The 26,538-nt window shown below is 40.7% G+C and overlaps 1 protein-coding gene across 3 annotated transcripts in view; it reads right to left on the minus strand.

The window, feature by feature from the left end:
- Positions 1-25,814, minus strand: part of Prdm5 (PR/SET domain 5) — a 151,671-nt gene extending 125,857 nt beyond the window's left edge. Inside the window, exons 1-4 of one of the 3 annotated variants that reach the window (XM_027430224.2) lie at positions 25,683-25,807; positions 19,686-19,808; positions 19,115-19,251; positions 11,570-11,653 (exon numbers count right to left, since the gene is read on the minus strand). In XM_027430224.2, the coding sequence (XP_027286025.1) occupies positions 11,570-11,617 (48 nt within the window). In that variant the 5' untranslated portion in view covers positions 11,618-11,653; positions 19,115-19,251; positions 19,686-19,808; positions 25,683-25,807. Of the gene's footprint in view, positions 1-11,569; positions 11,654-19,114; positions 19,252-19,685; positions 19,809-25,682 lie in introns of all 3 variants that reach the window. The other 2 variants (XM_027430225.2, XM_027430223.2) reach the window with 2 other exon arrangements.
- Between the last annotated feature and the right edge of the window lie 724 nt (positions 25,815-26,538).

Raw genomic sequence — 26,538 nt, forward strand, 5'->3', positions numbered from 1 at the left:
TCATGGTGTTTTATCACAGTACTAGAAAAGTAACTAATACAAGAACAAAGCAAATAACTAACACCACACTTCCTTAAAGTCTAAAAGCATTTAGAAATTCTAATAGCTATTAATTTTATTAAGCTTTTTTTGATGTTACTTCTACACTAAATAGTAAAGCTGATACCATCCCCTCAATTTTAGTATACTGCTAAAGTGCTTACTTCCATAAATGCATACTATCTTTTTATTTATTTAAATTAGAAACAAGCTTCTTTTACATGTCAATCTCAATTCCCTCTCCCTCCCCTCTTCACCTGCCACCCACTCTCCCTCTGTCCCAACCCCTTTCTGCTCCCCAGGGAGGGGAAGGTCTTCCATGGAGGATCTTCAAAGTTTATCACATCATATGGAGCAGGGACTAGACCCTCCCCAGTGTGTCTATGCTTAGAGAGTATCTCTTTATGTGGAGAGGGCTCCCAAAGTCCATTTATGTACTAGGGGTAAATACTGATCCACTACCAGTGGCCCCATAGATTGTCCAGACCTCCAAACTGACCTCCTCATTCAGGGGGTCAGAACAGTCCTATGCTGGTTTCCCAGATATCAATCTGGGGTCCATGAGCAACACCTTGTTCAGGTCAGCTGTTTCTGTGGGTTTCCTCCAGCCTGGTCTTGAGCCCTTTGCTCATCACTCCTCCTTCTCTGCAACTGGATTCCAGAGTTCAGCTCAGTGTTTATAGCTGTGGGTGTCTGCTTCTGCTTGAATGAAGGCTCTAGGATATCTTATAAGGTAGTCATCAACCTCATTATCAGAGAAGAGCATTTAAGGTAGCCTTTCCACTCTTGGTTATATTGTTAGTTGGGGTCAACCTTGTAAATCTCTGGACCTTTCCCTAGAAATGCATACATTTCTCCATGAAAGTATTATTTACTAATCTGAAATGTTTTCTCTATATGATTTCTTATGGAGTTAACTAAATTTTTACCATAATCTCTTAATATGATTTCTTATGGAGTTAACTAAATTTTTACCATAATCTCTTAATGTTAGGAAATTCCTCAGATAAGTGTATCATGTAGTATATTGACATGAACATAAAATCCTCCTTGCTATCTGCCAGTAATGAGGCTAAGCCACTACCAAAGGGGAAATGAGATTGGTAGAAATTGACTATTGTCCCTGAGCTGATTGACTGACAATCATCCCTGCAGTGACCTCAACAACTGAGTTTTTTCTTTGACATCATGGTCTTCTTTGTTCTTTAACAAGTTGAAGGTTGTTGTAATTATCAACAACTGCTTTTGTCAGATAAAATGCCTGCTGTGTTTAAGTCAGGATTGGACCACAATGATCACAGGTGTACTCCCCCAAATAAAGAAACTGTTTGTTTACTTGCTTCTTTTAATCATGCAGTTCAGCCCCTTCAATACTGTTCTAATCCTATGTGAGGTTTAGCTGGATGGCCAGAAGTTGAATAGACTTAAGAGTCAATGTGGAAGAGTAGACAAAGCACAGGCTCGGGTGATGCAAAACATCCAGAAGGCACTAATATTCACTCGCCTGTCTCTCTAGCTGAGGGACCAGTGTCAGTAGGGATGTCCTACACTACAACATTTGTGTCACCACCTCTAGCATTCTGAAGGCTTCATAGGTGGTATTTTTCCACTAATGTCTCCATTAAGTGGTTCCATTTGAAACCTAAAAATGTTACCATCTGCAAAAGAAAAACATTTCATAAAGAACCTTCTTTGTTCCAAACACCTAAAAGGATTTCTATAAACAATGAAAAAATAAAAGATTTGAAACAGTTGAAAACAGTTTTTTCCAAAAACTAAAACACATTGGGAAACTGGTACCGAGTCAAGTTCCCAACAGCAGAGCAGATGTAACCAGCAGACAAGGTCAATGAAAAAGAAAAAACAAACAAATAAAATGTCTGCTTCAATATCCAACCAGGCAGCTTCTAACAGACTGAATTTAAATCAAATCTTCTCTTCATGGAAAAGGAAAGATGTCTGCAACATAAGCAAGCAATGGAGTAATCAATACATTGGTTTTTTAACTGCTGAATCATATATTTTCATAGGATGCAAAATAATAAGCACAGATTATATATTTTTCAATATCTTTGTTGAATATTAAATATGAAATAAACATTTATATGAGAGTATTTAAATTTTAGACATACTGTGCAAAGACCAAGCATCTTAGACAACAGAACAAGTTGTCTCTTCAGGATAGGAAATGGAGTCCATCCCATCATCCCATCTCTGTCCATTAAGTGTCCTCTCTAAGCAGGGCATTGGTGACGCACCCCTTTAATCCCAGCACTCAGGAGGCAGAGGCAGGCCTATAAATTTAAGGCCAGCCTGGTCTCCAGAGCGAGTGCCAGGACAGGCTCCAAAGCTACACAGAGAAACTCTGTCTCAAAAAAAAAAAAAAAAAAAAAAAAAAAGTAAGTGTCCTCTCTAGTTGAGTGCATCACTGGCTGTCTGGCTGTCTGGCTGTCTCAAGAGACCTGCTGAGAGCAATTTACAGGAAGAAGAGTTTGTTTTAGCTCACAGTTCAAAGTTCTAGAAAATCACAGTAGGGAAGTCAGAGCAGCAGGAGCCTGAGACAAACAGTTACATGGTGTCCACTGTCAAGAAGCAAGAAATGGGTTGGTGCCACTTATCATTAGGATGAATCTTTCCAGCTCTATTAACCCACTCAGCATCACCCCTCAAAGGTGTGCCGCCCAGGGGTTAACCTGACCTAAATAACCCTTCATGCGTGTCATGAAGCTTGCCTCCTGCAACAGTCAGGTCCTGTCATTAACAGTCATCACCAAAGATCACAATCACATTCTACCCAGAACAAGTATCTCAAAGTTACTGGAGATTTTTCTCTTTCAATGAAGAAGCACTAAGTCCTCAAGATGTTGGTTTCTTCCAATAACATCTCAAACATTCCATCACCGGGGCCCAAATCCTAAGCACTCAGCAAATCTGTACCAGACCTCGAGAGTCAGGAGGCCTCTCCCTTACCTCACTCAGGAGAGCACTGTTCTTACCTCACTCCAGCTGTACTTCAGGGGCAGACACTTTCTGAGGTATGCATTAGACTGCACTGCTCTAGTTCAAATCTCCTTATGACTCCCTTCTCTAGCAGAAGCAACCTTGCAGTCTGATTGTCACCACATCTCCAACCCTCTACAAAAAATGGAGGAGATGTGGGAAGGATGGGACGGGCTACAAGTCTAAAATTTTAACAAAGCTGATAAAAAGGGGTAGTGTTCATCTTCCAAAACACATCTCAGAGACATTGAAAGGAAGTAACTACGTACGCTAGCCTCCACAGAGCCAGAATGTTGGTGGCCTTGCATTCAACAGCACTGGCGTCCTCTCCCATCCCTAAAGCTAAGGAAAACACCTCATAAAACCACCAACCCATTTCATACACAAGACATTTCTTAGAGCAGAAAGGTTGAGTCAGGGAAAGAATAGAAGAAAAGGTATGTGATAGGTAGGGTTTTAGTTGGGGGAGGGTGTTAGGGGAAGATGGGAGGGAGAAGGGAACTGGTATCATCATGTAAAACAATCTTGTTTCTAATTCAAATGAAAAAATGATTTAAAAAAGAACTTCCAAGCCAGGCGGTAGTGGCGCATGCCTTTAATCCCAGCACTCAGGAAGAAAAGGCAGGCGGATTGAGGCCAGCCAAGTCTACTGTTGGGAGCCAAATCTCAGGGCTGGGCATGAGATTCTAGGCATCCTAGGCCATTCTTGGCCAGCCAGATAGTTGTATATTAACCTTTACATAGCAGTTCCTTAGAACCTCAGCTCAAGAAAAGAAACAACTTGACCCAGTCCTCCACCCACAGGCTCAGTCACCTAGGCAACCCCTTCCTGGACCTCTTACTCATAAACTCTTTACCCTGCCAAACATCCTCTTTATGGCTTCCTAATATCCTGCCTATACTAACACCTGGTGCACAAACAACCCATTCTGCCCCTCCACATATCCTGCTCTGCTGACTATATAAGCTCGCCTGAGAAAAGTAAAGTTTGCCACTTGATCAGAATCCTGTCTTGTGTTCATTCTTTCTGCATCTCTTTTCCCCACTCTCTATCCCTGACTCACTTGCCCCAGGTTGACGTCCTGCAGGTCAGGACGCAGGACGGTCTACAAAGCTACACAGAGAAACCCTGTCTCAAAAAAAAAAAAAAAAAAAAAAAAAAAAAAAAAAGAAAAAACAAACAAAAACAAGAAAAAACAAACAAACAAGAAAAAACAAACAAACAAAAAAACAAGTACAATCTTCCTCACTGTTCTTCTGGGCAAGTAAACCCACTTGTATTTTTTTAACTTAATTTTAAAACTTGTTTAATTAATCTTTAAACCGTGTTGCAAATCTCATCCTTTGAAGAACATAACTTTAAAAGCCACACAGCCACTGTGGAGGCATCTAAGAAAGTCCTTTGTCTGAATGCCCATGCTTCAGTCTAAAATATGTACTCTAGTTTACCTAAGTAAACTCTCTGACGCTTCCCTCTGTTTTGAAATTCTTTCTGAGACATAGTCAAGGATCTATGGCTTTACCTGAGTGCAGTTCTTGAACATTAAGGGACACAACAACAACTCCCCCTCCTTCTCTTACAGCCCTCCATCAAGTTATAGCCTGGGACTGAGTCTCCAAGATGGTTAGGAAATGCCTTTAGAAGCCATTCTGCAGACTTAATTCTTGCCACAGGTTGTTCTAAGATCAAGATGTATGAAAGAGTATAGCATTCCCACTCTGAGCTGTGGGCTCAGTCACGTGCTCTAAGTAAACTTTTCTGGAGCAACATACTTAAAAGCTATTACCTACTCATTAATAATGTAGACATCCCCCTTTTCATCTGCCTCCTGTGTGTTCATTGAGTAGAACCAACAACAGAGAGAAGTTACCAAGTAGAGACCACCTTCACTGTGAAGAGATGTGCTAACTAGAGGCTGAGTGCAGTTCCAAAAGCAGTCCATACTAACGTTATTATTAGGGAAACTACCACAGGGCTCACATCACTAGATGAGTGCCACTATTCTAAAACAATGCCACAGATATAGGAAATCTGCAATAGATATAAAACACCTAAACCTGAAATATTTGGACAAGATTGACAGTTTAACAATTTACTGGATAACCTGCAGGACCTCAGCTGAGACAATGGTGGGTAAAACCACACCCTGACCAAGACTGCTTAAATATGGGTGCTTCTTGCTCCTGCTATTCTTCCTCTGTGTGAATCTGAAGTTCATATCAGTGAAGGGAAGATGAACTTTTGTTCATGGAACCCCTTTATATTCTCTCTTCCCAACATGTTGATGAAATTCTTCCTCTGCTTTTCACCATCACTCATCTCTGTAATTAGTGTCTATGGATGTGAGGCCTGGCTAGATTGGTAGGGCTGCTGGAGGGATGCAGGATTTCTGTCCTCCACCTCTGCTTACTCAGTCTCCCACAGGTAAAGCAGACTGCTTCATAGGACTTTGTATCTAAATTGTTTTACAACTGGAACCTTCATTATCCTCAAAAATCAAAGTTTAGGGTCTGTTTGCTTTGTTTCTAATGTTTCTTGGATTGATACTTTTTTTAAGTATGATGATACAGTAACAAAAAATGGATCTGAATCTAAGTAAAAGGAGGTTTTTTTTCCCTATAAAATAACACATAGAATGTGGGTATTTCACTTGAATCCAGTTTTACTTGATTCTTGGAAAATCTGAACATGAGTTTTTAATTGGCTACACAATGAAAATATTCCTTCCCTTAAGGGCCCACCCAAGGTTACTGACCAAGGTTACGTCTGCTCTGTGCATACGGAATCACCAGTGGACACTCAACTGTACTGTAAGTTGTTCAAAGGCTGAGGGGCAAATGTGGGGCAGAGAGAGTTAAGAGGCACACAGGGACCTTTGTGGTCTCAGCCAGATACAAAACTTGAGAATGAATGGTACCAGAGAAGTTAGAACAAGATATAAAGTTTAAAGGGCTCAACACAATCATTTTGACATGAAACTCCTGCAGGCAAGGCTAGGTGTCTTTTGGGAAAGGAAGCGGAAATCCACAGCCAGCAGATCAGAGCTATTTGAAAGATTCACACAGTGGATACTCCAATGCCTGCTTCAGAACATCTGCATAATGGTTAAGGGCAAGAGGCAAGTGAAACAGACAAACTGTCAAGGTATATGCTAGAGAGAGGTAGCTGACCTGTAGTGTTATCTATATAAAAGTATCATAGGAATGAATGATGGAGATTTCAAAGCAAAGCACTACCAAGAGCTTTGTCGATAGCATATGGATGTATTTTAGCCTTAAGGATGAGTCTAAGAAAATAAAATGAAAGGAAATGCAGTTCTAACTCTAAACCACCTGGCAAAGGAACCCCTAATTAAGTGCAGAAAAGGCTACAATGCAGACAACCTGGCACATACTACCAAACTGTTCAAGGGAAACATCTGTGGTCAAGCCTTGGCTCCAACCTCAGGTCCCACAGCTGGCCTAAAACCAAAGGAATGCAAAATTCTTCTGGGGGATATACTTTATTTAAAATAAGAGTAAAAATCAGAAGCCATCAAGAAGCACTAAGGACAGAAAGAAGTTCAAATCCTGGTGGCCAATACAGGAAAAAGGCTGAAATTCTATGAAATGCTCAGAAGCAATGGACATCTTAAATCCCAAGTTATATCTTGAGAGGGAACAAGAGCTCCCAGCAATGTCAGCATTCCCCATGGCTCATGAAATCTCTTTGTGTATTGTCCATGCTGCTAGAAGCTGGTATGTATCAGTAGCCACAATGACTAATGTCTCCAATGTTTTGATATAAAATGACCCACAGAGCTTCTGCTTTGTCCAGAGAATCATCAGCACTATACATACAATAAAATATGCACTGAGAAAGAACTGTGCCTCATGCTGTATTGTTAGGGTGTCATTTCCAGACTCATATGTCATAGCTGCAACATAAGTAGGATTAGCCATCTAGGAGAAGCATGGTGGTAAATAACTGAGATATAGGGCATATTAGACATAGTCTCAAGAACTGATTGGCAAAGGTATTCTTCCATTTCTCTTTGAGAATAATCAAGGATTCCAGGAAAGACCCAATAGGAGGGCTAATCTTTCCCCTTGCTCTCTGCTCCTTCTGAATACTGACATTGTCAACCCTGAAGGGTCCATCAAGTCTAACTCCGGTTCTGAAGCAGCTCACACGCCATAATCACGGAGAAGACTAGGCCTAGGAGAGTGAGGAATCTATACAGTTCAAAATGTGTTGTTTGTATTTCTGTTTATCTCTTACCTTGTTTTGTTTTTTAATATTCCTTCAGAACACCTACCAGTGACAAAATTTATTCCTCCTGCCAACAGCACAACTGGAAAAGCAGAAACTATCTGGCAATCCAAAATGAATACCAGATGAGGAAGAGGAAAAACGCAGAGGGGAGAAGAGAAGAGAATGGAAGGGAAAGGAGAAGGGAAGGGGAGGGAAGGGAAGGGAAAAGACGGTAGTTTGATCATGAGCACCATGCATGAGTACATAATGTCAATCTCAGAGGTCATGTGTCAGGTGTGGGACACAGTCATAGGAGTTATTGGCCAGTAAGTCCCATGTGCCCCCAAAGCAAGACAGGCTATTACCATTCTTCTAAGTTGACTGTAACCATAAGTCTTTACTCCAAAGCCACCACCCGAGCCCTGCCGCCACATGGGCGCTTTCTGCCAGGCCACGTTAAGGTCCCAAGTAACACACAGAGACTTATATTAGGTACAAATGCTGCTTGGCCAACTGACTAGGATTTCATAATTGCTAGCTCAGTCTTAAGTATCAACCATAAAGACTAATCTTATCAGGCAAGATGCTGATGTCTTCTCTTGCCGGGATCATATGGCAGCTCCAGAGCAGAGAGCAGGAGGAAGAGAAAAAGGAGCGTCTTCCTTCTTGTCCTTGCTTATATATGAGTATGCCTACTATGTCACTTCCTGCCTGGATCTCTACTACATTTCCCAGAATCGTCCTTGACTTCTAGTCCCACCTAACTTGCTGCCTCATTGGCCAAACAGTATTTATCAACCAATAAGACAAACACATACACAGAAGCATGTCCTCCATCAGTTGACCATCAGAATTGGTCAGTAAGAGCAGGCTGATGAAGATACATGCATCTTGGTTGCAAAACATAAAACCATGCTGGAACTTCCTCCCTGCTGGTGAGCTTTCATAGTGCCAGCAGTTACTATGCTGGAAGCTAAAGGAGAAACATCAGCAATGGTGTTTCTCAGCTGTGGACATAGCATGTTGTATCACCAGCTTTCCTATCAAACTGTACCTACTAGTGTAATAGTGATACACTGTTATGGACATAACCAATTGACTTTTGATTAGATCAGGGGCTTGCTCCACAGGAAGGAATTCATGTCCAGTACTGTGGATCTGGCCAAAGCCTCATATTTGGGATCACAGGCACTAGAGAGGAAACTACTACTTTTTTTTTTTTTTTTTTTTTTTACTAAATGGACATGCTGTCAGGATACTGCTAAATATTTATGTTTATGCCCTACATTAGCACTACTCTTAGTCTTAACTGAAGAAGCTTGTAATTGCAGGGAACAACAGCTAATGCAGATATTTATGACTGATCAAGACAGGGCTAAAACTAATGATTGGAGAATGTTCAGCCTTACTGGGACACCCAAATCAGTTCTTCAGGAACATTGTAGAAGAAGAGATAGAAAGAATGTAGTCAATGGGAAGTGGGCAACAAAACTGTGACTTAAGAGTATGGCATGGCTGTGGTAGTCATAAATTCACAACAGCTGTTGTTGCCGACATGGACTCTACACAAGGTAGCCATCAATATCCAGTCACTGAGGGAGGAGGGGCTCAAGGGACCATCCCTGTCTAGGAGAGTTAACAGTAGGTGAGGAGTGAGAGAAGTCATTGGTCAGTGATATGGTCACTGGTGAGCTATTCATACTCCTGTGGATAAGTCCAAGAACCATTCTGACATAAGCAGCCATGGTTAAGTTCAGAAAGTCTAGAAAGTTGGATGGGAACTTAGAGAGAAGGAAAGGGGAGTTGGAAGGAGAAAAGTGTGACCAAATATATTATAGACAATGTAAAACTGTCAACAAATAACCCAATAACGATACAGGGAGAGGAGTGAGAAAAAAAGGGAGGGAAAGGATTCAGAGAAGACTAAATATAGCAAATCTCCTGGGATTTGAAGCAGGCAGGACTTTATCCTTTTCTACCTTCCAAACTGTAACACATTCAAAGCATTAAGGACAAATAAAATAAAGATGATACAGCAGCCACCACGTGACTCTTACAACACCAAACATCAAAATACATCAAGTTCTGTGAATGGCAGAGTAAGAACACTGGGGATGCTAGTGTATGAAACCAAAGAGTAAAGACATCAAAAAGCCAAAGGAGCCAATGATCTGCTGCCAAAATGCCACACATAATGCAGAAACACAGCCCCACACTTCCTTTCTCAAAATTTTCTTTTCAGAGTAAAATTACAGTTACTATCTGCTGCACAATGCCTCAGCTGTGTAAAACATTGGTTTCACCACTAAATTTTCCAGACAACAAATATCAAAAACATTAGCAACTTGTTAAATAAGAATTTATGGGGCTTTCTTGAGGGATAAGAGTAGGGTTCCTTTATCACATAACACTTAATTTCTGAAAATCTCATAGCAAAAAGATGAACTGCCTGTGGAAACATGGTAGAAGCCATAAAAACATTATAGGTTCATAAAAATAAGCAATTAAAACAGTCTGCTAAATTATGACAGTATCAATAACATTTTCATGTTTGGATTATAGTGTAGGCAGGTACTGGTTTCTGCTCCTGACCCTTACACTGAAGAAACCTCTTGGAATCCTTTTACATACTACTGCATACCTCTCCAATGGTGTCAGTAATAGGAGAATGCACACACATGTTCTTTGCTTGCAGACAACATGCTATGATGGATTTATATGTCAAGAAGCTAAGCTGCAGTACCACACAAAGAAATGAAACATTAATCTTGATATTCTGCACAATAAGTTCATTTTATGTCAAAGAGATTACCCACCACAATATATGGGACTCTCACTCCACTGGCCCAGTGTTTTAAGATAAGAAAACCTGAAGACCAAAGCATTAACCTTCATCTAATTGTACAAACTGTTGACCTCACCTTCTGTGTTAGTTACTTTTCTATTGCTGTGACCAAGGCCACTAACAGAAAGAAGGGTTTAGGGTGGGCTTACAGTTCTAGAGGGAAAAGAGTCCATCACAGCAGGGAATCTTGGCAGCAGATTGCAGACATGGTAATAGGAACAACTGAGAACTCACATCTTATACAGCAAGCAGGAGGCTGAGAGTAAACTGGAAGTAGTGCATGGCTTTTGAAACCTCAAATTCCACCCCAAGTGACAGACTTCTTCCAGAAGGCCACACCCCTAAACCTACCCAAACAGTGGCACCAACTGAGAACCAAGTATTCAAACATCTGACCCAATGAGCGTCATTCTCATTCAAACCACAACACTTACACATTTCAGATATCACAACTGCATAATTTAAACCTTGAAATAAATCACTTTTTATATGTTCCAAGCTAGCCTTGGATACATGAGATCCTATCTCAAAAGCAAAGCAATACAAAACAAAAACACATTTTCTGACTTACAACCTCTTCCTTTCAAGTCATCTGCACATGCCTCAGCTCTTGCCCACCTAATAGAATTACTGCTGCTGAGGTCTTCAAACTCCCCTTTCAACTGTCTCCAAGTGCCTGATCCCTTAGTTCTGATTCTCAAGCCCTTCTTCTAATCAATAGAGCCAAAATGTCATTGAAACTAGGAGATGAAATCTGCATGATAAATAAGACACACACTCACATATGCAAATCCTACATAAGAGAAACTTCACATGGTAAAGACAGTTTACAACATCCTAGTTCCTTACATGTACGTCCTAAAAGAAAATACAGCTTAAGTGTGAAGTGTGGATTGAACAAGAAATACAAAGTTACTTCTATACAATTAGAACTGCAATAGGGAAATAAAGGTTAAAGGCAAAGCACAATTTTATTTACAAAAAAAAAACCAATTCTAAATTCAGTTTCAGAGTTCTGAAAGAATTGTCTAGCAACTATTGCAGCAGTCTAATATTTTTAATGCTGGTCTTCAAAATTTAGACATTCCAGGTATGGAAAGATGGCTCCACAGCTAAGCAGGCCCCATGCTGCTCTGCCAGGGGTCAGTCTGTTTATGAACCACCTGTAACTCCAGCTCCATGGGATCTAAAATCCTCTTCTGAACTCTACAGTCACCTGCACTCACAGGTACACACATAAACAATTTAAAAATTATATCTTTAAAAAAACTGAGACATTTCAGTACCTAAAGCTCAACTGAGACCAATATTGATCCAGTGTCCGAACTGTAGTATCATAAAAAGGGAACACATCCCTGATATTTAACAGCTATACCTTACAGATTCAGTGTCCTAACTTTAGTATCATACAAAGGGGAACACATTCCTGATATTTAACAGCTATACCTTACCTCCCACATCAGTCGGTAGTCCATATTTTCATCCAAGTCTTCAGGCATTCTCTTCTCTCCAGCAAAAGGTCCAAATTTTTCACCCTGTGTAGCAAAAATTATGTTGAAAAAGCATCAATGTAATAATCAGCTACTAAAATAAGCTGTTTTATCTTCTGGAATCTTTTCATCCACATCTTCATTTTTTTAAAAAAAATATTAACTATTTAATATAAACTATGAAATTAATAGAAAATGTTTCCATATTTTTTAAATACAGCTTAATCTGTTTTAGTCTAAAAGTTTCAACCCACAACACAGAAGCCAACATAAAAGAGTTAAACTGCTCCACTTTCAAATTCTGACAACCTCTGAAAATTGTGCTCTATGCTTCCATCTTCCTCACAGCCTCTGGTAGGGGGGGTTAAAATGCAAAGCACAAATTTTGCCTGACTTGAGAGACAAGCCCACCAGCCAGAACATCACCTGGTTTCTATAAAAATCATAAACCCATCCCTAATTTGCACAAGAAAGAAATATGCTTACTGTTCTCAGAGGAAGACTGTTCATAAATAACATTGAAATTTGCCTGCCAATCTTTCCAGAAGTCTGGTGGTCATACTTTATATAACCTCAAAATGTGTGCTTTGGAACCACTGCATGAGCATTACCAAGGCAGTTGTTTCAAATACTGACTCCCACACTTTGTTAAAAATCAGTATCTGGAAATGGAGTGGAGGGGACAGAATTCATACAAGTATCCTGGTGAGAAGCACAGGCAAAGGTCCTGTAAACCATGAGAAAAATATCAAGTGGATAAACATGAAGTCTTGATCTTCCAACTGTTAGGCATAGATTCTGGCTGTATCAACTGTGAGGTGTGAGGAGTAGACTCTGAGTTGTTTATCAACTGCAAGGTGTAGACCCTTGGGTGGATCAACTGTGAGGTGTACACTTTGCTGTGTCAGCTGACATGTATAGACTCTGAGTGTATCAAGTGTGATGTGTAGACTCTGTGTATCAACTGTGAGGTGTAGACTGAGTGTATCAACTGTGAGGCATGAAATGTAGACTCTGAGTGTATCAACTGTGTCAGTTCTGAGGTGTACACTACACGGTGTATTAACCATCCATGTAGACTTTGCTGTATCAGTTGTGAGGCATGGTCTCTAAATGTGTGCGGACTTATGAAACCATATGTAATAATTATAAGGGACACTTCCATTTGTTCATTTGTATGCATCTGCTTTAAGATGTGGCCTCATGTATCCCAAACTGGCCTCAGACTCCACATATCTGTTTATTCATGTTTGTGTATTTGTGTCTGTGTGTCTGTGTATATGTGTGTTGAGTCATGATCTCATGTACCACAGGCTGGTCTCCAAGCCCACGTTTGTTTGTTCATGTTTATCTATGTATTTGGAGCTACGGTCCTGTGCACTCCAGGCTGGCCTCTAGCTCCACATGTAGCTGGAGAGGAGCTGCTAAGACTCAACCTCTTACTCTGAAACTCCTAGGGTGGGTTACACATGTGGCCCTCCAAATCCAGTTTTAGACAGTGCAAGGGACTGAAATTGAGTTTCAGTCATAGTACACCCCAGGTCTATAAGTCATCTCACAGCCAACACAACTTGCTTATCTAATCATCATGATACACTCACTAGTGTGCTTGTGAGAAGGGTCACTTGAACAAACAATATTAACGGACTAGTCACTGTTAGTTGGCTTCGTTCTGAGGCTATGACCACACACCATGTTGCAGGTCATGAGACTAGAATGCCAAAGGGAGAGGTTTTCAAGAACACATGCTCAATGATGCAAAGACCTCTCATTGGGTACCATCTTTCTTAAGATTTTCTTTTCTGTAACACTGGAGACCAAGCCTTTATGAGAACACTTGGCTTGCATTAGAAATCTAAACTACAGAATCTTAGCATGCTTCATCCTGAGATTTCTGTTTTTCCACCATCCCAATGTACCTATTTGGTTTGTCATCCTTTCTTCAGTCCTTTGCACATAATTAAATCAACAAATTGTTTTGTTCCTTTCCTTCTGTACTGAGAAGAAGAAATGATTGATTGGCTTGTACAGACCCATGGCGCTAAGAGGAACTGATCAGTCAGTGTGTGTGGATCTGTGGCACTGAAAGTGTATTCTGGTTGGTACATGTGGATCTGTGCCCATGGGAGTTTATGTTGAGAAGAACTGATTTATTGGTACATGTGCATTCATGGAATTGAGCAGAACTGATTGATTGGCCTGTGTGGACCTGTGGCACTGAGAGTATATTCTCATTGGTGTGTGGGGACCTTTGCCACTGGGAGTTTATGCTGAATTGATCTGCTTGATTGACATGTGAGAATATATGCTGAGAGCTCTTAGGAGGAAACTCAGGTTGCCCTAGGTAGCATTTCAATCCACTGTGGAAAGAGTTTGATGAAGATTTTGTTACTATAGAACAGAATAAAGGCAGAAGCCAAGACACTTCAAATTCATTGGTGGGAGCATCAGATGGGCCAGTTACAGCATAGTGGGGAACCCTCTGCTATAGACTCCGATCTATCTGTTGACATTTGTGTTCTGGGTTAATGGAAGCTAGTTATCTGCAGAATATGTTCCTAAAAGGTTTTACCTGATAGTCACAGGGATGTTAGGTCAGATTCGGAGGTGGGCAAGGTGTGGCTGTTGAGGGAGCTAAAGACACTGCAAGATAATCTGTCTCTAGATCTATGACATTCCAGCTCTCCACCTTCAGGAAGTTCTAATCAATCATTTAGTCTTGTAGAGTCATATAAAGGTTTGGCTTTTACTTTCCTGAGGACTTAAGTTCACATTACCTTTTGCAAAACTTGATGTTAACTACATGACAGAGTGGCCTGAAGTTGATCCTAACCGCTAATGACAAATCCTAAAATTTGCTTTAAAATCACCTTATTTTTACATCTGTTTTCAGATTGGTCTTAACCTTATTTTACTCAGTTTCTTAAACTGGACAGTCCTGAGTACTGAGTGTCTGCCTTGAGGAAGGCAGGGCCTTGCAGACCTTTTGGCTCTGTGTCTATATGGGGAGTTTCCACTAAGAACTCTATGAAGTCCTTATCATGGCTCTGCCAGTCTTAATGCCCTCCCACTGGTCTCATTTCCTATGAAGCTTTTGTTTGCCTGTCATCAAATACTGGTTTGTCTCCTTTTGAGATCTGATCTCACTATGTAGTCTTATTGGTTTGTATGTAGCTCAGTGTGTATTAACAGGCTAGACATGAACTTGGGGCATTCCTCCTTTCTCTACCTCCTGAGAGCCATGTCTGAAATAAGAGACAAGCACCATCATGCCTGGTCAAAGGAATGGTTAGTTTTAAAGGAAAACCTTTCTGGAGTTGGGTGGTTTTCTGAAGGGTACATGAGGTGGAGAAGTTCAATGCAGCATGAAGTGAACGAGAAAGGAATCACATACTTCTACATCTCCAAAATGTGTTCTCTCCTCTGAGGCTGATCACATACTTAGCCTACAATGGCTTTTTTTTTTTTTAAGAATGGTTCCTAATCAAGTACATAATGGAGCCCTCAATTTATGATCAAACAGCAACTTTTATTTTTTAAAAGATTAATTTTATTTAAATGTATAGTATTATGTCTCTGAGTATATATGAGCACCACATGCATGATTGGTTCATGAGAGTCAGATATCCTAGACGTGGAATTAGATGGCTGTGAGCCACCATGTAGGTACTGGGGCCTATCTGAAACTGATATTCTCCAAGAGCAGTCCAGTACCCTGGACCACTCATCCATCTCTCTAGTGACTTTTAATAAACAAAAAATGTATAGTGGCAAAACTTGGTCCACATTCTTGGACTTTCAGCATTATTAGGAAGGGGTTGAAAGCCAAGATTTCCTCCTGCCTCCTTTATAATTGAGGGGTCACCACTTGTCAGCCTCACAAGATGTGGATTCTAAGCCTTGCTCTATTGTTAATTATCAAAGACAATGTGTCTCAAATAGCTGAGCCTCAGTTTTCTCTTCAACAGGGACTTGGAAGAGCTGATTCCTCCAGCTCTACAGTTCTGCTAGAGAAAGCTTCTTTCAGCCAAACTTAGAATAATTTTAGAAACAAAAGTGAACAAAAATATGAATAAAACACACACAAGCTATGATTTTAAAAATGGAAAAGAAATTAATCAGACATAATTAGAGAACAATTTATTAAAATTAGCCAAGGGAAGGTATCCAGACTATTGTCCTGCATCTTCAATAACAGCCCTCCTCAGGATCATCAGAGCAACAATGAGCATCATCCCAGACACATATGTCAGTCACATACCCCTTGACGTGCTATAAAATAAACTAGCATTAACTAGCCACATTCTCCAGAAGAGCAGAACAGATAGAATGAAGTGATTGTGTGTGAGTGTGTGTGTATAAAGGGGATTTATTTGAATATATATTTATATGAATATATAATATATAAAGGGGATATGTTTCTATATATTATATAACATATAATATATAATTTATTTGTATAATGTACATAATTATCAATAATATATACATATATAATTTTGTATATATAATTATATAGATGGCATATAAGCTGTGGTCCAGTTAATGCATCAATAGCTGTCTGCCAAAAGGAAGTCCAAGAATCCAGTAGTTTTTCAGTCTACAAGGTTTGGATGCTCAGTTGGTTTTTGAGTATACACTAGAATCCCAAAGAAGCAGGTTCTGATCCCAGTAAAGGAATGAACTTGCAAGTGAGAGGGAAAGAAAGCAAATGAAGAGCAAAAATGTCCTTCTTTAATGGATGTCCTTTATATAGCCTGCCACCATAAGGTGCGAACCAGATTAAAGATGGATCCTCCCAATTCAAATGATTAATTAAGGAAAATCTCTCATGGGTATAACCAGCCCATTGGGGTTTAGCTAACTTCAGATATAGTCTGTTGACAACCAATAATAGCCATCATATAATGTTACTTCATGGTGTATTCATGCTAAAAAATTATTTACCGAATATTCAAGTTAAAGGATATACCAAGGATAAACTAGTTAAATAAAATTTTGGGAAAGCAACTGGATAAATCCAGATGTGGGATACTCTGCAAACTACAGGCCCCATCTCCTCTGAGAGCCATTGTTACTTAAAAAGGAGAAGACTGGGGGTGGGGGGTTAGATATAACCATCTAACCATCGAAGTATTGAAGCAGACACTGAGTTGTTTTTGCTAAAAAGCCCCATTCCACTCTTGGGTTTACAAGATAATTAAACCATAAAGAAAGTCCAGCTTCTCTGTCTTTGCTTTGTGTTTATACTTTCTTTGGCAAAAAGGAGAGGGAAGTTACTATCCTTAAGCTTTGTCTCAACTCACCTTAAACTCCAAGAAGAAGGAAACCTGTTTCTGGGGTGATATTGCACCCTCTGAGATTAACAGATAAACAAGGTTAACAATTTATTGGACCACCTTGCAGGATAGATTGGACCTAGAAAATAACAAGCCTTGGGACCTGACCTCAACAAAATGGCACCATTATGCATGCTTCCTACCCTCAACTTAAACCTAGACCCCATAACGGCACCCTGAGACAGACTTGGGCATTTATACCCCCTTATTTATTCCTTTTCCTAATGTGGTCAATCGTCTCTCTCTCTCTCTCTCTCTCTCTCTCTCTCTCTCTCTCTCTGCTTTTACCCTATACCCCTCTGTATTTGGTATAGTGTGGGTGGTGGGCCAAGCCCAGCTTTTTGTAGCTGGAACCTAGGCTTTTAATCCTAAAAAAATTCCAGTAAGAGTATGTGGTCCCTGATCAGATCATGGTTCACAAATAAGCAGCTATTTAAAAAAAAATTAGGGGCAACTGTAATAAAGGGAATATGGGCTGGTGTCAAAAGACATTGAGAAATTACTGTTTTGTTAAATATTAAAATAATATTTGAAGTACTGTGTGTTACTTAGCTCACAAATAAACATATATATCGAGAAGATGTAAATTATACCTTCAGAAAAAAACTGAAGTTGAAGCATGCATATGTGAAATAATGATAGTTTTTTCACAGGAGTTTAGACTTTAGAGTCTCCTTTAGAGCAGGATTGTATCTCACTGTTAAAGTACTGTGCACAAATATGCTTTTATAATATAATTAGGCCTTCACCAGTCCATTAAATGTGTTTCTAAAGAGTTCAATGGGAAGATCACCCAATCTCTCCTTGCTGTGAATGTTAAGGCAGACTCTAATTGCTCCCCTATCTCAATTCACCTTAATATCACAACTTTGGCCTTGTTATGAATATTAATGTAGCTGGGTAAAAATACTACATTTATCCAGATGACAGAGCTAATGACCTAAATGAAGACATCATGTGGGATTACCTCAGAAGTCCTTAACTGAATTGAAGTCAACTACAAAGTATATCGAATGACTCTGTTACTTTTTATTTCTTCCCACCTGGAATCTAGGCATGTCTACCATTCACAGTTGCTATGGCAGGCATCAGGGGGAAGAAATGCAATGGTGCCCATAAGCCTTCACTCTCCAATGTAAATGTATCACATAAAATACACCTGAAAGAAGCCATACCGAGTTGTGAGGAAGTAATGTTGGAAGTACACAGAGAAAGAAATAACAGATACCTACATACTTACACAGACAGATACACTGATAGATGCATAGACAGACATAAACACAGGCATAAATATAGAGATATAACAGAAAGCAGTATAATTTCTTTCCACTCCACTTCCTTACATACCTGATTTTCTCAGCAAAACAACTTCTATTAGCATCTATGAGTAACTGTAATAGTGAGGTCGAAAAGAACCAGCATGAGGCTAACAAGAAAGAAGAGAGGTAGTAGAAAGCAGTAGGCAAGTCACTGAAAACTAGAGAGCTATGAAAAGAACTTCAAAGCCAGACATCTGCCCTTGACGTGCAGAAAAGTACGTGGAGGCCAGAGAGTTGATTGATGTGACTTAACATCCTACTGCTATCTGCAGAATTGACTCTGTCACAACAACAGCCTAAAGGAACAGGGACTACCTGCCAGAGACAGTAAGATCAAAGGGAAAAAATTAGACCCAACTCAGGAGGTTAAAAAAGAGAGACAAAGTCCTCTGGGAGATGGACTCCTCAGTTGCAGAAATACTAAGGGCTAGAGATTCAGCTAGAAAGAGAGGACCTACTTCATATGCATGAAGTCCTGAAGTCCTGCCCCCATCCTAGAACAGCAAACAAGAACACTAATTATAACAAATAGAGAATACACAAATTTTCTAATGAAACTTAGAGACATCAAAACACAGCAACTCCAAGGACTTTTTTAATAAAAATTTACTTGAATGAGTATTTATTTGCAGTATAGGTGCATGTATTATGCACATTCCTGTGTGTGAGTGTACCTGTGTGAGAGCACATATGTGTGTGTGTGTGTGTGTGTGTGTGTGTGTGTGTGTGTGTGTGTGTGTGTGTAGCCCAGAGGTTGACAACAGGCATCTTCCTCAATTGCTTTCCTCTTTATATAGTGGAGGTCTCTCAGGGAACCTTGAGCTCGCCAGTTTGTCTAGTCCTGCTACCTGCTTGCTCCATGGTTCCTCATTCCAAAGTCTCCCGAACACTGGATGACAGGTGAACCGTGAAGTCTGCAGCTTCTTTATGTTGGTCCTGAATATCTGGATTCCAGTTTTCTAGCACTTTATCCACTCAGCCATCACTATTAATGAAAACTTTTAATAATTAAATCATGGATATTTTAAGAAAAATGTATTGAAAATAGGAAGAAACATGAATCAAATTAAAAACATATCTCAAAGGAAAACAAAGAGAGGTAAGAATGAGATTTCTGGAGAACAGTTCAAGGACAGCTCCAATCTATATAGTTCAGAGGATATTAAAAAAAAATAGGTTGAAAGACAGTAATTGGGAAGATGGTTAATAAAGCTGAAGATAAATTTGCAGCAATAAATCAAATGGTCTTATTCATTCCCATGCCAAGTGACACCAGAGGCACTGCCATGCTAGGTGACCTCGGAGGCACTCACTCTTGTATCATGACATCAGAGTCATCCCCATGCTAGGTGATATGAGGTACATGCTAGGTGACATCAGAGGCATCAATTTGTATTAGGTGACCTTGGAGGCACTCACTCCTATGATAAATGACATCAGAGTCACTCCCATGCTAGGTGGGCATCACAATCATTTACTCTTGCTAGGTGATGTAAGAGTCACTCCATGACATCAGAACCTAGGCACACTCCAACAAACTCTCTGAAATTTAGAGATAAACCACAAGAGTTGGCAAGATTTCCAGCTAAATTAGAAAGTTATCTATGAAACACTAAGCATCAAGCAATATTAAAAAAAAAAAAAACCGTTCAGTGTGTGTGTGAGAGAGAAAGTAAAAATATACAAATTAATGAAAGTCATTTAAACAATTCAAGACATAAGAAAAGCAATTTTCATATACAGATTCAAATGGAATATTGCATACATGGTTTGATAAGAAAAACTGCAAAAAGTCCATTAACTAAAGTCAACTAGGACAAAGACTCTGGAATTTAGAACTGGAATAGCAGTTGAAAGCTGTAATCAGAGATTATCATCCTCTAACAAATAGAGGAAGATGTCCATCCCAAATAGGCTACCAAACATGGCATTACTAGAGTAATGCATACAGTACTGACCTGGCCCATGTGGTTTCAGAAGACACAATATTAACAATCTGACTGGACACCATTCTCGATATTTTAGTAAAGAATATATATGCCCTAACAACTTGCCCAGGGTAAATTTGAAAGGATTAATTTCTTTGGTGGAAGGCATTTCAAGACAGTATGACAACAAGTTAGTGGCATGGTTATTACTGTTCATGCTTATGCAAGTCTACAATGAAAAAGAGTAAGTGGGGAAGAAGACTACTAAACACAGTTTAGAAAGAAAAATTAGACTAGGAAGATTAATGATGCCCCCAAGGCATGGGCTGGAAAAGAGGATGTGATTGCTAAAAAGACATTAGGACCATTAACGAGAGGACTGCTCTGTACTAGAAGAAAGGGAAGGGTGGCCTCAGGGCAAGACCCCATCTAATTGAGTCTCTAATTAGTAAAAAGGAAAATCCTAAGAGGTTGCTTACTCACAGAAAGCAACTGCTACAACACACAAAAGCTACTACAAATATAAGGCAGGGTCAATGTCCATCCCAAATAGGCTACCAAACATGACATTGTTATCCATGGGAGAATGGCTCTGGAGATTGGAAAAGTGCCAAGAGTGAGGAGTCAGGGATTCTCAGCAGTCAAAGAGCTGCTGAGTCTAAGTGATGTATGGCAAGACCAGAGTCCCTTCAAGATGGTCCTGAGAAGACAGGAGGCCCTAAGTTTCCATACAGACCAAGATGTTGGAAATGCTAGAGCCATGAGACATCCACCAAGAGCTATACACCAGGAGTGGAACCAGCTCAAGGAGATGTTTCAAACAGCAGAGCTGGAGGGGATCGGAGCCATCATGAGATGGCCATGAGCCGATAGAGCCAGGGAGTGTAATGTAATAGTTTGAATTAAATATCAATATTAATATCACCTATAGGCTCAGGTATTTGAACACATGGTCTCCAGCTAGTGGCACTTTTTGAGGAGATTGTGGAACCTGTAAGAGTTGGAGCCTTGCTGTAGGAAGTACATCACTGTGGGCAGGCTTTGAGACTGTATAGTCTTATTCCACTTCCAGTTTACTTTCGTTTCTCTGTGTGTCTCTAAGTGTCCTGCTCTGGCTGCCTGCCACCATTAGGGACTCTTATCCTTGGAGCTGTAGGCCAAAATAAATTCCATCCATAGGTCACTTTTGTTAATGATTTTTCATCACAAAAAAAAAAAAGAAAAGAAAAACCCAAACAGTAAAGGGCAATCACAAATTTTTATTTTTATTGTTCTAAAAGCTAACTGGTGATCTAAAGGAAAAATTTATAGCTGTAAAGTCAACACATAGAATAAAATGTATGACAAAAACAAAGGTGGGAGGAAGGAAGGCTGAGTATTTCACCTTGATGCCTGGCAAGCCCCAGGGATCTAGGAGACATCTCACAAAGAAACCTGAAGTTTAACATACTCTGCTCTACAATCATCAGTCTCTTCAAACTTGCTCCACGAAAGCTCCCCATGCCAGTTATTGACCAACAATTCAATCCTTCCAGGATTTCAGCCTAAGCCCTTGGAAACTGCCTTGATCAGTCCTGTTCTCTAACACTCTACCACACACTGACCCCTCTGTCTCCAAACATTCGTGTCAGAGTTGACACTTCATATGAACCTCACTGCCTCCCATGGATTACAGAAAGAAAATCCTAGTAAGTCTCTGCTTACACAGTTTTTCCATAACAGATTATGCTCAATGCTACAGCCAGAGTAATCCTTGATCAACATATGACCCACCTCTGTAGGTGTCCAATGCACTCAAATTAATACCAGTCTTCAGCTGCATGAAATGCTCTAGGAAACGTGGCACACCTCCAAGTATCCTCCCTTTGTTAAGTCCTACATCCTTGAGGTATTTTAGAACTTGCCCCTGGTTTACTCCTAGGATGCTGTACTAGTCTCCTTGGAAAGCAATAGTCAGAGCAAACATGCCTGTCTCAGGATTTGACAAGCTTGCTCCCTTGGCAAGAATGTTCTTCCCCTGGAAAGATATTTAGCTAGTTTCCTACCATCCTTTAAAACATTGCTCAAATCTCACCCTAAGGAAAATTAACTAGGCTACCTAACTTATAACATCCTTCACTTATGTACCAGCCAACCACACCCAGCTCTACTTCTACTGTTTCTGTCTATACTACTTATCATGTTCAAATACAACATATAATTTAACTACTAGATAACACAAGTTCCACAAGAGCCAGAACATCCCTTTTTTTTTTTTTTTCTATTCTAGCCAAGTATCAAGTATAGATCTTGGCCAAAAGTGTGAATAAAATGTGTGAAATAGGACATAAACCTTATGGCACACTGCAATAGCAAATATATTCAGTCACCATAAAAGAGTTGTTCACAGTGGCCAAGTTATGGCATCTGTCTGGGTACCCATAAGCAGATGACAATGTCCATAATAATTAATTATTTAATTATACACATACACACACCATAGTTTCATTCAGCCACGCACACTGAAATTACGCAATATGTAGGCAAATCAATGGACGTGGAGACCATCATACTGCATGAAATAAGCCAAGCCCAGAAAGATGAGTATCACATGTTTTCTCTTATGCGATACTAATTTAGATTTAAAACATCTAAATTAAAAAAAATACTAAGACTTCAAAACAGAGGCGGATTTATTTAGGAAAATAAACATCAGTGCGGGAAGACGGAGGACAAGAGAGGGCAAAGTGAGTGAGGGAGGTCAAAGTCTATGACATCCACGCAGGGAAATACCACAATGAAACCCATTATTTTACACAATTAATATGAACTAGCCAAAAGAAAAAAACCCACTGGCAAAATAATTATAATAACAAAAGCCAAAATAGATAAAATAGAGGAATTACCTACAGGCTACTGCTGAATAAGAACTGTTCAGGACTGCACATATTCTCTTATTTTTGTAAACTAGTCTTTGTGTTTGAGTGCATATGAGTCTGCACTTGTGAAATTAACATTGTATGATTACAGGGAAATACTTCTTTAATAGAAAGAGTACAGGCTGGCTATTCATAATCATTCCTATGAAAAGCCAAAAGTGTTCTAGCTTCCAGATTTGCAGGAAGGGTGATATATAGCTATAGACGTATATACAGATAGATATATAAATATTAAATATGTGGACATGAAATCCAAGTCTACATGGAGACCAGGATGTGATGAAGCTGAAGGAAGGAAATGCAAATGATTCACAAAGGGGTGAGTCTAGAGAAGTAAGGGGTCCCTCTGGAAAGGGAATCCCAAATAAGCCTGTGGAATGTACAAATAGGGCACCTCCCGGAAGATTCCCCAAGCCCGTTATGGACTCTATAGTCTCTGAACTTTAAATCAACAGATAACTTGAATTTCAATTACTTTGTACAACAGAAGTATTATACAAGCACACCTCCTATAAAAATATGATATAGCATCTGTAACTGTCATCACACACTCCAAGGTGGTAAATCCCAAAATCTGTTTAGAAGAACAAGAACATTTCTAAGTGAGGTCCTTTAACACAGCTCCAATCACAGCTGTTACCTCTCAGACCTCTTGAAATACGGTCAGGTAAAACATACATGGGTGACTTGGAAAAAAAGAATTGAGGCATGGTGAAATGGGTAAGGTGTTCTTGTAAGAACATACAGTTTTATCTTACAGTTCGGTTTGATCTTACAATTCAGTTTTGTCCCCTGTATTCATGGAAGGAAAAAAGCAAAAGCCAGTGAAAAGCCATCAGTGACGCCATCCATGGCCTTGTGATTGAATATCCTGTGATAACAACTCTGTGGATAGTAGTCTAGATTACTTACTGTAAGCAGTGCTCTCCATGGTCGGCATGCTAGATGTAATCTGGGTGAAGAATCTTTGTTTTCTTTTTTTTTAAGTTTTTATTATTTTTAATTACTCATATTTACATGTCCATTCGCTCCCATTCCCTCACCCTCCCATCCTCCCATGGAACTCTTTTTTTGAATCTTTGTTTTCTATTAAAGTTACATTAGCAGTATGACATGAGCGCCTACCAATGCTGCAATATTATCACTCGAGATACCTCTTCCCACATCAAGCAGGATTCCCAGCACCAGCATATGAAAAACTCAAAAGAAAATGGACAGCCCAACTACTAAAAACTATCTGAGTACTGCAAAACAAGGATTATGTGATAACTCTTACTTCTGAACAAGTCTGGTGTCTTCGTGAGCACGAAATGTTCTTAATTATAGTTATACCAGAAACATTTAAAGTCCACTTGGGAGTTTTTCAGGCTGTAAGACTAAAACAGAACTAGAACGCCAATGGCATAAGGGGGTCATTTGATGATGGTTGTGCTTGGATTTGAAAGACTGCTGATTTTAACATGTGGTCATTTGGCAACACCTATCCAACTCATTGCTAAATTAAATGAAGTATTAATTCCTGTGTTTTGCTTGTTTACATTTGAGCATCCTCCCAAATAGCCAAACCGATAAAATGTTAATATGTGGGGGTGGGGGGGGCCTTGTTTTTTGTTTTTTGGTTTTTTTCCTCATTTGGGTTACGGAAACTTCTTGTGGGTCTACTAGTCTTTGTTGTTTGTATTAGGGGCTGAGACTGGGGTGTCCAGAGGTATCCTCTGCACCTCTGTTTTTCTAAGTATATGCTAACAAAGCAAAGCCTGAACAGCAGAGAGGGGAAGATGGGCAGGGGTTCTAAAGCATGTTGTTCCATAACAGAATGTTCTAAAAGAACATACGCTTTCCTTTCAGAAACCATGGGCTTGAAGCCTCATTAGTTCGGCAGGCTGTTTAACTTTAGAATTCTGCTGCTTACCTGTTAAATGAGAACTAAGAGCTGGCTCTAAAGAGTATTGAGCTGGTAAAGTCAAATGACATATATGGGCAAAGTACCAAGCATGGGCCCTGCTCGGTGAACCTTGGCCCTGCTTACTCTTCTGTGCTTCTACCCTGCCTCCCCTGGTTCATTTCACATCTGCTAAAACCCACCATAGCTCAAGCCACCATGTTCTAAGATGTGGAGTGCTCTGGTATCCTGTCTTCTACATCTCTGCCAAAAACAGGCAACATCTGTAGTGCGTCATCACACAGACGGGGCAACCTGTGCTTGCACTGTTCGCATGCCTGTGTAGTTCTAGAAGGTGATCCAACGTCAGAATAAAATTCAAAAGAGCAAAGAAAATAGGCCGAAGATTCAGATTATCACCCCAGGGTGGCAGTACTAAAGGACCTCCTCCCTGAGGCCCCCGGGCCTGCACTGCACTCCTGGCTGCCCAGGCCCATCTGCATATGAAGTGAGGGTTACGACTACAGCGACTGTTCTGATGGCAGAGGCCGCCTGGCGCCAGGCTCCGGGAAACGGCGGCCCACTGGTGCCACAGCCGCGGAGGGCAGCCAGGACGCCCGCTCCCTGCAGGCCCGCACTCCCCGCAGGCCCTGGGACGTGGCGCGGCCTGCGCGGGCCGCTCACCCACCTTGCGCACGCGGCGGGCCGTGTAGAGCCCCATCCCGTCCTGGACCCGGGACGACTTCAGGGCGAACCTGTCTGGTACGTACATGCCCAGCATCCTCCGCCGCTCGGCCGCGCGCCCCGGGCGCCGCACGTGGAGACGAGGTGCGGGCCAGGGGCGGCCGGGAGGAGGAAATGAGCTCTGCTCCCAGAATCCCCACCTCCCTGCTCCGCTCCCTGCGGCCCGGCCCCTCCTTGGCTGGGGCAGGCGCGGCCGGAGCGGCGGGGGAGCCCGGGCCACCGGGCCACGCTGATTGGCCCAAAGTTGGCGGTGGTGTCTGGGAGCCCCAAACCTCGGACCCCCGAACCTCCCTCCCTGAGGATGAGCCTGTGGCCACACCAGCCCTCCACAAAATCTCTGCTTTTGGCAGAGGTTTCTGGAGTCTCCTCAAATGCAGAACGAAATGGGCCTTGGCTCAGCCTTGGCATCTCCAAAACAGCCTTCTGCAGACCACAGCTGGGACCAATCCTGAAGGTCTGGAAAACCTTTTGAGTCTTAGTGGTTGTGTGTTTGTGTCGAGGGTTGAACTGATGAGCCACCAAATAGTATGCCCTAGCTCAAGCTGAAAGTTGGACGTAAGTGTTTAAGTAATATACTTTCCCAGTATTATACCTTCCAAATAATATACTTACCAAGTCCTGTTACCACAGTTGTTCCAGCCAAAGCCTGGGCTCTTGCACCCCTTTCAACAAGGCTGGTAGACCAGTTACCCCTATTAGTTTTTCTGTCACCTTGACACATGCTAGAGAGTTCCTCTCAGAAATGGGAACTTAAATTGAGAAAATGTCCCATCCCATTGGTCTATAGCAAGTCTATGGGA

Source organism: Cricetulus griseus, chromosome 8 (genome assembly GCF_003668045.3).
Source record: "Cricetulus griseus strain 17A/GY chromosome 8, alternate assembly CriGri-PICRH-1.0, whole genome shotgun sequence".
Lineage (NCBI taxonomy): Eukaryota > Metazoa > Chordata > Mammalia > Rodentia > Cricetidae > Cricetulus > Cricetulus griseus.